General features: G+C 39.9%; 1 protein-coding gene across 4 annotated transcripts in view; it reads right to left on the reverse strand.

Annotated features, from left to right (window-relative positions):
* Window positions 1–10,543: 10,543 nt before the first annotated feature.
* The window catches only part of LOC147451692 (uncharacterized), a 54,225-nt gene continuing 51,742 nt past the window's right edge, over window positions 10,544–13,026 (reverse strand). For 2 of the 4 annotated variants that reach the window (XR_015188816.1, XR_015188818.1), the window contains 5 exons: window positions 12,570–12,757; window positions 11,355–12,430; window positions 11,036–11,260; window positions 10,825–10,950; window positions 10,544–10,744 (listed from right to left, as the gene is read on the reverse strand). Coding sequence is in view for 1 of the 4 variants with exons in the window: in XM_086517581.1 (XP_086373707.1) it covers window positions 10,661–10,744; window positions 10,825–10,837; window positions 10,899–10,950; window positions 11,036–11,260; window positions 11,355–12,430; window positions 12,570–12,757 (1,638 nt within the window). In the remaining 3 variants the exon portion in view is untranslated. The remainder of the gene's footprint in view (window positions 10,745–10,824; window positions 10,951–11,035; window positions 11,261–11,354; window positions 12,431–12,569; window positions 12,758–13,026) is intronic. The other 2 variants (XM_086517581.1, XR_015188817.1) reach the window with 2 other exon arrangements.

Here is a 13,026-nt window from a genome sequence, read left to right on the forward strand (position 1 = left end):
TACCCCCTTCTCTCCTCCTCCTCCTCTCTCTCTCCCTCTCCCCCTCTGCCCCCTTCTCTCCTCCCATGTTCCTCCCTCTCCCTCCCCCCTCTTTCTTTTCATTCTTTTCTTCCTCATGCAACAGCTGCCATGGTGCTCACGGACATCACAAATCGTATGCCTCCACCACCATGTAGTCCGCACAACAAAAGTGTACATATTGCTTGTCCGCGGTGTTTGCACCGAAGGCCGCACGTGAGGGTGAGCAGAGGTCATCCCAAGATCGTCATACTGTCGGTGAGACGAATGTGTATGGTTCTTCAATATCTTGGGAGGGGAGAAGTAGGCTTGTTAGGCTATTGCAATTGGTTGTGTATGGGTGCAGGTGCTTCTTTGCATTCGTGGATGCACGAATGTCAAGCTCTTCAGCTCAAAACAGTGACATTACAAGAAACAGTGGGTGTAGGTTACAGAGGTCAAGTGTCACCACTTTTCCTCTAAAACATCCTTCTTTGTTACATCTTGCAGGTAGGTGCTTCAAATCCATCCTTATTAGAGGTGGGTAATCTCATCCTAATGCAAGAATGGCTCAAGGAACTAGCATAACATGAAGCTTTTACGGTGGCACAAAGCTCTCCTCAAGCAATGTGGCTCCCACTACACCAAAAATCACTATGCTAACATGGAGAGATCCCTAGGAGGACAATACAACAACTTTTCATCAGCAGCACACCCTTTCCTAACATGAGGGCACCCCCACCAGAGATATTTTTATATGATAGGTCACCCCATGAGCATACCATGTCATGGAATGGATGTAAGAACTATGACTGCACTACCCCTTGGAAGTTGTTCACGAATGTATGTTTATCAAAGTTAATGAGAAGAAGTTTGGACTTTTTTGTTTGTTGATGTGTAAGAGCACTCTTGGTCTACCATATTTTAGATTGTTTGATAAGTTAAATAAGATTTGTAGTCATTTAAAGTGTCTTTTTTTTTTGGTAAGATTGTACATGAGAAGACATGATAAAGTACAAGAGATCTTGACGGAATAAATCTCGATGAGATTCCCACCATGCACTTGTGACACCATACCTCTCCTTGAACCCTTTGACTTCTATCGTTGTGGGGAGTCCAATGGGAGGCTATTTTCAAATTTTTAGCATAACTTTTTTTTTAAGGAAATTTTGGTTATTCTAAAGTTTATACACAGTCTAGGAGTTCATTCTGATTGTTTTTCTTCAGTTTCAAATTTTGACCGAGTACACTCCTTGGAAGCCACTTTTGAAGGTGTTAGGGCGAGATTTTGGGAAAATTTTGTATGTAGGAAATATAGTCCTTAACACAATAAGAAACAATGGTTCTTTGAGTATTTTCACATTCCATGGTTTTAATGCTCGTTGGAGCCCGTAGATTAAGAAAAAAGTAAAAAATGTATGTTTTACATCATTTTTAAATAAATTGTCAACTTGCACGTTGATTTTTTGAAAATGCGAGCAAGATATGATTTTTTCTCATCACATGATGGTCGAAGAACGCGATGAGATGAACAAATTCATGTGAGACAAGCCCAGACAGATTCGGAGCCGATTGAAATCTAGAAGCTGTTGAAAACAACCCAAAAGTTCAACACTTTAAAAAAATAAAAAATAAAAAACTTAACCCTTGAATCATGGCCATGCATCAAAAATATGCTCACACGTGAAGGAGGTGCTTCAAAGCTATGGAAATCAGTATAAAATGCAAGCAATAGCGTTGGAGGCTATTCAAGAAGTTGTAGAGGTTCACATCATTTCAGATGACTTTGCAATGACAAAATGATTAAGAGTTGTGTCTATTGTCTCCATAGTGATTTGGCTTTTCAGTTTATCCATGTGTTTTAAGTTAAGTGGTTTTGGCCATGAAGAGTTAAATTTAAATCAAATATTAACATTTTTGCCATCCTAAGGGGCAAACAAAGCTAGAAAATGCAAAAAAAAGGGTGGCCACAAGGGCGCACAGATGGCCCATCCAACAGTTTTGGATGGCTCATCTGCGCGCCCTTGTGGCCACCCTTTTTTTTTGCATTTGTAATGTGCTTTGTAGCACGACTGTCAAAATACCACACATATGAATCTACAGCAAGTGACATGCATGCATCATGGATAGCAGGATTATAAGTGCACTCTACACTAAAAGCCCATTCTGCATTAACAGCAGCATCACAGTCTCCTTTCACAAAAGACTTAATAATAGCTGCATGTGTATAGTGGAACCAGCCTCTTTGTCCTTCAACTTAGGACACTACTTGATCAAGTGATCATTAGCTTTACAATAATGGCAATGCATCTTCTTTTACCCTTATCACCAAAATTTCCATATGAATTAATGCCAACAAAAGCATTAGAAACATGTGATTTTCCACTCGCAGAAGAACCATGAGAAGTGGCTAAATTATTGTTACCACCTTTTCTTTGAGCAGCAATAAAAGCATGTTCAACTGCACGTTGTCTTGTCCTGTTTTTTAGGAAAGTGACTCTTGCAACAACAATGTGTATAATGCATCAAACTTGACAACTTCAGGATTTCCTTGGTTCATAAGTCTCCAAGTACTAGCAAAAGTCTGGTAAGAATCTGGCAAGGCATCAAGAACAGTCTGCAGAAAGGAGTTGTCTGGAATGATTTCATCTGCAAAAATAATTTGCTCATTGATATCCTTGACACCAGCAAGGAAAGTGTCCATGTCATCTTCCTCGTGCATAATCTTCGATTCCAGCTCTTTACGCAGCAATGCAATTTTAGCCTCATTGCGACTTGCATAAAGACCATCCACAATATCCCAAGCCTGTTTTGAGATTTCGTTGAATGAATGTGAGGAGTAATAGTGCGCTTCACAGACAATGCAATCAATGCATGAGCCTGCGCATCTTTTACATCCCACTGAGCTTGTTTTGCCATAGGAAAAAAAACTCTAACATCAGGAATCCTTGCAGTAAGACTTGCAACATCCTCAACATCACCTACATCCTCAGAACCACGACGTACATCAATGCCCTGCACAATATTCCAGACACCCTTTGACATGAGAACATGTTGCATCATGTAAGCCCACATAGGGTAATTTTCCCATCCAATCTGTCCTGCGCAACAAAAATCTTGAACACATCTGTGTTGTTTTCAGCCATGGCGAATGCATGTACCTGGTGTGAAAACTGCCCGAAAAGAGGAGAAACGAAGGAGGAATGGCAGGTGCTATCTAACGCAAAAATGTAGAAGATTATAAGGGACCTATTATGCAAAAAACGGCACTTACAAAAATTCTAGACAAAATGACAAAATAGCTTGTGCAGTACTGCTTGTAATGGAAACGGAGGCCAAAATGAGCCTGAATCAAAACGCAACCTGCTCTGATACCAATTGTTGGAATTAGGGTTGCGGGAAAACACACACAGCTGGATAAGATGAAGGAATCTCAAGGCATACAATAGAGAGTATATTACTTAGTGTGCAATGGAAAGATAAGTTAGCCCTAGAGTGATGTATATACAATGCACGGGGGGAAAAACCTCCTAGTGATGGAAAAAATGCCCCGGTGGTCCTAAGTGTGTTCACACACATCACTACCATATGTATATGGTAACAGAGTTGCATGAGGAGTGTGCACATTAAACAATGTTGCGATGTGTTCATGCATGAGGAACATGCCAAGAGAGCTTAGAGCTAGAGGTTTGTGAATGTGAGCGATGAACTTTAACAACTTAGAAAGTGATTTATATACCCAAATTCACTTAAAAACTTTTTCAAAAACCCTTAAATTAGCTAAAAATTATAAATTAAAAAATAACTCACGACAAAACAACATGAGACAGCATTTGAAGGTGTTGGTATTCGCAAAAATCAGTCAAGTTGAAAATTGTCAAAAAATGGAACGCTCTAGAAAAACTTGAAAATGAACAAATATGCCTAGAGATGAGATTCAAAACATTGTATCTATTAATGGGAGCAAAGTTTGCATTAGTTTACTAGCTTTTATAGTAATACATTGTGGGAACTCAACGTCCTCACAAAGAAAGCTTTTTCTCTTTTTTAGACCGCACAACCTTATCATTCACAATAAAGATGTACAACTTGGACAATGTATATCTCAAATTAAGATACTCACAAAGATGGCCAAGGTGTCAATCGTTATTCACAAAGATGTCGTGCACCGCATCATCATGGAGACATATTTGAAGGTCAGCAGTTTCTTGAGGAGCAACATCAAAGTCAAAAGCCTCCCATACTCCCATCATTTGCTTCCACCTTCTGTAGAAAAAGATCACTAACAAGTTTTGCTTTGTAATATGGTATCTGAACACCAATTTCTTCCCAATTACACGGCACTTAATGTTAACTCCCTAGTAGTTGACCCCCTTGTCTCCCATCCAACTGCAAGGAAGTCGTTCATTGCACCCTTTTCAAATCCACGTTGTTTGTGTCGTATGGACATTCTATAATCAAAATATCTACGCAAACACAAGAAGAGACATAAACCGTGTTATCGTAGCTTTGTGGACCCGTAGGTACATTTCATGGTTGCATGCCTCCATTCTCCCTTTGGTTGCTACTATCAATGTATTGCCTGGCATAGGCCATTCCAAACTCTCTTGGATTGGCTGGTGAATGGGAGATAGATTACCATACCCATTTTGCCTAGATGTGACATAAGTATGTCTATAAAAAATGATGTCACATGAGGCAAGCCCAGAGGATAGACAACTAATACATAGTAATTTTCCAAGTTCCGTGTGGATGGCTTAAGAGGTCCTTGTGAAGGATTCTCGCAGCTCCCACTCTACAAAATCATATGAAAGAACATCTGCAAGAATGAACAAACAACATATATCATGCACACATTAGAAGTAACGTATGAGGTGAAAGTAGAAAATAATCATAAAAATTTCATAAAGTGGAATTACAGTTTGCAAGAAACTTCAGTTCATTCAATGTTATCCCTAGTGCCAATTGTGAAGCTACATATACATGTTGCACCTTCGCTAGCCGCTTACCATCTTGAGTTTACTTGAACTCCATGTTTCTTCCCATCCAATGGTGTGTTTGAGAAGCTATGTGTCTCCTTGAGACCTTGTGTACACCTCTTGAGCTTGGTTGCATTGTCACCCACATAAATCATATGTAGTCGATAGTAACTTAATGACCATTGTTGTCTCGTACATTGCCACAAGAAATTGAGTCGATAACACTCTTAGGTAATTGAGCACCTACTCATGCCATGGAAGGAAATAGCACCACCTACATCAAGAAATTTATGATTGGTTTATGCACACATGGTCTCGGTTGCCAACGTTGTGCCCCTCTACCTGCAAGTTGGCTAAATGGGAAAGAAGGACCAAAGAAGCTCTTGAGGAAAGTAAATTTGTTCTAAAGAGCTAAATGGAGAAGCAGGAGGGAAACTATTGAGAAAAGTAAATCCACACAAGAGAGAAGCTCTAGGAGTAGGCTCTTGTTTTCTAGATCTACAACTTTAGGGAGATGTGTGAAGTGAAGTTCACATAGCAATGGAGAGCTTCAATAGGTGGTGGCTACCATTGAGGAGAATGCAACAAGCTTGACGAGGGAAGGGAGATTCAAAACTCTTCTGTAAGAGCCTTAAGTGACATTGAAGAAAGAGATGCAATTTGCATCGTGGAGTGAAAAGAAGATAGAGATAGTACAGTAGAAAGAGAGGGAAGGAATGACTATCACATGTTTGTAGGGACCCCCCTTTATGAGAGGGGGGAGAAATTGGCAGCCACTAGAGAGAGAAGAGATTGGTTTTTACTTTTATGAAAAATGTTTTATTTTTTATTTTATTTATATTTTTTCTTTATATTCAGAAAAATTATTTCCCACCACCTCTAAGCTTACAAGTTTGACCATTCACTTTTAGGCCATGCCATACCTACCGTTTCAATCCACATGGTATCCACCATTTGCCCATACCATAATCCCATTTTTAATCCTATGGAAAATAAGGAGGTTCTCTTAGATCCTATTCCCTTCATAATGCATTTATGTAAGCTCTACACTATTCTCTTAGGACCTGGTAATTAAGGTGGTTCAAGTAGCACTTCACTTCCCATTTAATGAGCATGTCTCAATGTCATGAAAACTCGTTTTGATCAATGCTTTTTTTTTTGAAGTAGGTTTAGTGTAAAACCACAAACAAATTTGAGATTTACGTCTAAATTTTAAACTTTAAGGTGAGAAACCTACAAAATTAGAGAAATAAGGAGGTTCTCGTACACCCCATTCCCTTTCTAATGCATTTATGTAAGCTCTACACTATTCTCTTAGGACATGGTAATTAAGGCGGCTCAAGTAGCACTTCACTTCCCGTTTGATGACAATGTCTCAATGTCCTGAAAACTCATTCTAATCAATGCTTTTTTTTTTAAAAGTAGGTTAAGTGTAAGACCACCTACAAATTTGAGATTTACGTCTAAGTTTAAAATTTGAAGGTGAGAGACCTACAAAATTAGAGAAATCCAATGTAATAAGCTTCAAATATACTCAATTTATCTCTAATATTTCTTACATGTAGTTTTCTCTAGGTTTTAAAAACGGGTTCTTTTCAAGCACTATGAATCTAGATGCTCTTGATGTTTGCCCTTAGACTTGAATAGATCGACATCATCATTGTCATTGTTGCAAGTCTATGTTGTTGAACATCCTCAAACTTTTCAACACTGTTGACTAGAGAGGTTGTATGATTTGTTACGGTTTTGTCTTGGAGGAGAGACATGGCGGGTGATGTGTTGGGTCCTTAACTCATTCCTCTATAATTCTTATTCATTTTTCATTACAGCTTTTATTTGTAGCTCTCTCAAATATTTCTCTCTCGCTCTCTCTCTCTCTCTCTCTCTCTCTCTCTCTCTCTCTCTCTCTTCCCCCCTTCCCTTCCTCTTCGTCGTTGGCCCTCTAAAAGAACACCCTAGCTGTCAACAAGGGTTTTGTCCTTCAAAACTTTATCCCTAGCAGAGTACTTGCTATTGCCCTATATCCAAGTTAAAAATCATAGGCCGAACTATGTATAATAGCATCCTAGTCTCTTTTGTTGTTTCTATGATAGGATATCTCGTATTTACTACACTATATTTAGATATCAATATGATTATACCTTAGCTATGTACTCCGTTTACACACTGTAGGCACCCATCTAGTATCCACACACTATTGGCACACACGATGTGAGCTCCCTATACATTGTCCTATCACAAAGATAATGCATGCCTCTCAACTTGCCATGAGATTATCAAAGGGATTAAATTGTTGACAAATAGATGTGCCCCATGCGTTGGGTGTGTAAGCTCTTCTTCCCAATAAAGGAAGTGGGAATTTTAAAATTTGTTGCCTTTATAAATTCTATAGAAAATCTCCAATTTGAGTGGAGATTGATATAAACTTTAAGGCCATTTTGAATTCAGCTTACATGTCCACCTTTTCCCCTTTGAATTTAAAATTTTCCATTTTATTACTTTCTTGATACTAAAGAGGCTTGACTTCTTAAAATACCCAAGAAAAAAGTCCTCATATAGCCCATTCTCTTGCCAAGTTCTTCTGTGTCATCTGGTAACACCGTAGCTAAAAGGACATGATAAGGTAACAGTGATTCCAATCATGAAGATCTAGAAGATAGAGAAATTTGTAGCATCAAAGCTTTCCATTGCGAAGAGCATCCAAGTTTTAGATCCCATATGCTTTGATGATTTTCTAAAAAGAGTGACATGGAAATACGTCATAAGGAAATTAGCTGAAGTTGATGCAAACAAGAATTACAGGTTCAAAAAAAGCACTTCAATATAAGGTGGTCTATCAATGGAACATCATCTTGATGGCAACATAAGCAAGTACAAGGCCAAATCAATTTGAGAATTGACTACAAGCAAACATGCAGAGATGTAGCCAAGTTCATTATTCTACATATGGTAATTGCAAGCAAGTCTCACAACATGTTTTGCAAAAGGAGTACAAGGAATTAGCTTTGCAGATTTCAGTCCCCATTCGTGTACAAGAATTAGATGTGAATGACATATGGATATAAAATTTTTGTTATCTATATTCAAGAATGGATATAGAATGGTTGGTATCTATATTTAAGAATGGATATAGAATGGTTTGAGACTTCGTTAATATTTCGGAAATTCCATGTTAAAGACTTGAATGACGTTGATTCTATCACCATCTTTGCGTGCTCGTTCCTCTCTCTTTATGTGCATAGTAGTCTCCCCATCCATCCTCCTACAATGCACAAAAGAAAAAAGGCTTTGCTCCTTGTAGTTTTTACCAGCTAAAATTGCAAAATCTCCAGAAGATTCTAAAGCTTGCCTTCAAGAAAATTAATTAAATTTACAAGTTTCATAGTCAAAACCAGCAAATCCTTCAAATTTTAATGTAAACATCGAGAGAGTTCGGAGTGTCCTTTTTCTCTCCTGCTAGGAAAAAAAAAATCCACGAGCATCGAGGAGGAATTCAAACAAAAGTGGGACTAATAATGATTATTTCAAGCACCAACAAAACTATTCCATTCCTAGGAAGAGTATTTGCACAACAAGCGTGACAATTAATTCAAGCATCAAGTTCTCGGGATCTCATAAAGCGGTACATATTTAGCTTTTACATTCTACAAACTTCATTTCCAAATATGTAACTATGTTTTCATCCTCAATTGTCACTATACAAGTTCGAGTAATTGAGACTTTCCGATTTTAAACTAGTTCCGCACTGCTGACGCTACCTGTGGAGCACTTCAATAAAAAAAGGAAAATACCGTTGAATTTTTATCATCCATGTTTCTGGTCTGATATAAGCACATAATAGGGGGAGAGAGTCTTGACATTACATAGGAAATTTGTTCCTTTTGTAAAAAATCCTCAAGACCTAACCACAGATGTACACACGGCAGACCTTTTCCATAGACCACTTGCGTCCTCCATTCCTGGAGCAAAATATGTTCAGCCCCTTGTCACTTGTATCGCTTCAATAACCGAGAGATTCATAGGTTCAAACCTAATGCCTTACATTATGAACAAATTTGTTGTTCAATTATCAGATACACCAATTCAGCCACTCATAAGCAGTGATTGCAGTTCGCTCCATAACAATCAGAAAATGCATAGTAATTTGTTGCCCCAATATCAGATACGGCAATTCAGCCACTCAATCCGTCATTGCAGTTCGCTCCATAACGATCGGAAAATGCTTACTACTAAATGATTTCGCTGGACCACCCTCTGCTAAACTCCTCTCTTAGTGAAGGAGAAGAAGCAACTACAAACCTTACCTGTGAAGGTAACTTCTTCACCCCTTACAGAATGTTGAATCCCTGGACCCCAGTTCCCCAAAGCTCAAAGGGCAAGCATCTCCTAAAGGTGCAAATGCCACAGTGCAGAAAAAAAATTATTCCTGTAATTCCTTAAACTCGGAAACTAATACTAAATAATATTATTCAAAAACTCGCCTACAGCTGAGTTTGTTCGCCAAATTCTAGAGCATTACGTCCTTCAAATACTTGACTGCTCAACTCCATTTTGTTACAAACCGGTCCAAGTTTTTAAGAAAAACAAGAACGTAAAGCCTGTCAGGTCCTGCAACTGAAGAGACTAGTACGTTGAGAAACAATAGAATGAAACTGAAATCCTAGTCCAATACATCCGTATCATCTGCAAAACTACAGCCCACCTGACTGGTCAAAAAAAGGATGTAAACATCAGATCTATACTCCTGCAACAGCCCCACTAGGGTCATCACTTTGTACTCAGTACGAACATTACACAAAATCCATGCTTTCGCACAGAATGTATAACGTTAATAGATTTTGCACTCATAATCAGAAGAGTCGTCTGCCAAATAACTAATCACAAAAAGCACCATGGGTAATTTATTTGTGCAAGCTTGAAAACAGGTGCTACCTCATAATGCAGCTCAAGATTGAAGAAAATGCAGCACAATGCAAGCAGTTGTTTTATGATATGGACAGCCAACACGCAGAAAAAAGAAACTTACATTCAGAAGAGTATGATCTGTCCAAATTTTCCTCAGAAAAAGCGGGCTCCTTAATGTTTATCCTGAATTCAGATCAGAAAGATATGGAGAACGCACCCTAATTCCCTCTCTAAAACCGACAGTGTAAACACCTTGATTGCACTGACAGTCAGACGGACTAATTTCTCAACAAATATATAAGGAGAAGATACACATCACGTGACTCCAATCTTCTATTTGAGCAGTGGCAAATTTTATGCTTCTTGATAAGGAAAGTTGCATATACACTTGAACAAGAAAACATATTCAACTTCATCCTCTCTCATTAGGGGCTGGCTAGTCATCTCGTTTATTTGGAAGACCCAAAAGATTGATGCCCAAGAGCGCAATAAATTGCAGACACCATCAACAACACAGCAATTCAAACCAAAATATTGAGGGTAAACCACAGCATAACAGACGTCAAGGAGGACAACCATTAACACGATGTCAAGGACAACGCACAAGAAAAGGAGTGAAGGACGACGGACCAACACAAAAAAAGACAGCATTCTCAGCAGTGTGAATAAGAAGAATGAGATGTATTGACCTCCAACCAATGAGCGTAATCATTTGTATACATCCGCAATTGTAGACACAAAGTACAATATGTACACCTCCCACCAAAACCAACCAGGCCCTAACAGCTGTCAGAGGCTGAACTTACAAGGTTAAAGGTTTCCATCTCCTTAGAAAACCTTGAGAGTCTTCGTATATGTTCTTCCTGTATCCGACACGCACCATGCATCACAACGAAGGCATGAATTTCTTCACTGCAAAACAGAAAATCGATTGCATACTCACCGGGCTCAGAGAGCTGCATGTTAACGTCTAACTAAGCAGGTGGCTTATCCAAACAGACTCAGCTTGGCCCCCACCTTGAGGTCGAGCTTCTCTGTCTACCCAGGACTTCCACCTTCGACTGATCTGCTGCATGATCAAGAGACATGCATGCATTAGAAAAATGTTCCAAGAAAGTATAAGATTTGCAGTCTCTTCCCATTAGTATGCTTACTTGAAACACCATGCATCAAGCCTCCAGACATTCCTGCTGCATGGCCTGTATACAATGCGTTTGGCATTTCTGCACTTCCAGCATTCACAGGAATCCCTAATGCCGGTTGTGATGGCATTCCTGACGAATGTGAAGATGGACCACGAACATATCCTGGCCTATGCCTTGAATCGTGTGAGGAGTACTTTCGATTATACGAGCTGTCATTCTGAGAGGTGACTTGACCTGTCAACGAATTATAAAAGACTAATCAGCAAAAGCTTCACAAACATAGCTTCATACGAGAAAAACCAACAGAGATGGATGGGAGAAAATTCACCTGAATAATGGGAAGGCATGTATCCATCGTCAAACCGTCCCCTCCCATGATCATGGTTTACATGTCTGTGATCATAATCCCCCCTCTCATGATCATTGTTCACATGTCTTTGCTCATATTCCCCCCGTCTGGCATGTACTGAGCTTCTGTGTCTTTCATATGGAGGTGGTGAGGACTGGTGCATTGCCCTTGAATTTCCATACCGCATTAGCCTCGGAGGTAAAGGCGGCGGAGATGGCAATCGAGAATACTTTGCTTGTGGATAATTAACTCCGTGATGAGATACCTGGACTTGTGAAGTGTTGTAAGAAGTATGCACACCAGAAGTGAAGGGCTGAGAACTCTGTGTCATCATGAAGCTTGAAGGGGAACCGTAAGCAGTGTCAGCACTTAAGATCTGTGCACCGCCAGGAGAGGAGGTTTGTTGGATGTTCTGAGAGGTAAACTGTTGCTGATGTGGATCGTATGAATTCTCGTCATTTGTGATTGCATGCAGGGGATGTGCACCAGCCAAGGATAAAACAGTCTGTGGTTCTCCACACAAGCTATAGCCTGGACCTACTCCAGAATGTGTCACAATTGGCGACAGCTGGGAAGCGGGTATGCTTGTAAATGAAGTCGATCCATAGGAATGCAGAAATGGTGAGGTGTATGTGTTTAATCGTGGTGAAGCAGGTGGTGGTAGAGGCGGCGGAGACATGGGAGGAGGAGGAGGAGGAGATGGTGGCGGTGGAGGAGACTTGGGCAGCGGTGGCGGCGATGGAGGGGGAGAATCAGGAGGCGGAGGTGGTGGCAGGGGCTCAGAAGGTAAAGGTGGCGATTGAAACCCTCCTAAAAAGCTGTAGCTACGCACAGCCCCCTCTGGTGAAGCATCTTCCATTTCTAATTCACCCTCAACATCTTCGAGGATATGCCGGTGCTTTTTCAACGAATCGGGGCATTCATCTGCTAATTCTTCCATATCATTAGCAGGGGATTGGAGCTTAGGTTCTGCTTGATTGCCCCCTCCAGAGGCCTCCTCATCATCCTCAAACATACGAGAGCTGAGGAGTCCCGTCAAGCCAAATGTTGCATTGCTGTTATTAATGTACGAAGCAAAAGCAGAATAAAGTATTAGCATATAGCAACCTTTGTTGAAGCAAATATAATAAGTTTCCAACTATTAGAAGCCATCGCTTAAGCATCTGAATGAAAAGATTGTGTATAAATGCTGACCTTCCATATTCATCTACAAACATTCCCTCCATTTCCCTAATTGGATCATCCACCGCACGTTCAAAGCGGGCAGGCCGCCTAAGTGAGACACCACTTGTTCTATCGTCATTATGGGATTCCAACTCATTCACATGGCTCTTCAACACAGAGTCAGGCATGATTTTACGTGCAGACCAAAGCTTTAACACCTGTTAAAAAGAGCACAAGTGTATTTCATATTAGATACGAGCGAAGTAACAATCAACAAAGTCCTTCTGCCTTCCATGAACGCTCTAATCTCAATATTCTTGTATTCTATCGCTCTCCTCAAACTAATTCAAGAATTGCGAGGGGATGACTAAAATACAACTTAGAATAATAGCAATACCCTTGCTGTCTGAAAGCAATCATCAGTTCCTGACTCGACATGACCCATGGAACTTTTTCATGAACACCTTGCTTGTCCTCTCAGAGGCAG

The sequence above is a fragment of the Adiantum capillus-veneris genome, chromosome 8 (assembly GCF_014529385.1).
Source record: "Adiantum capillus-veneris isolate H3 chromosome 8, ASM1452938v2, whole genome shotgun sequence".
In the NCBI taxonomy this organism is placed as follows: Eukaryota; Viridiplantae; Streptophyta; class Polypodiopsida; order Polypodiales; family Pteridaceae; genus Adiantum; species Adiantum capillus-veneris.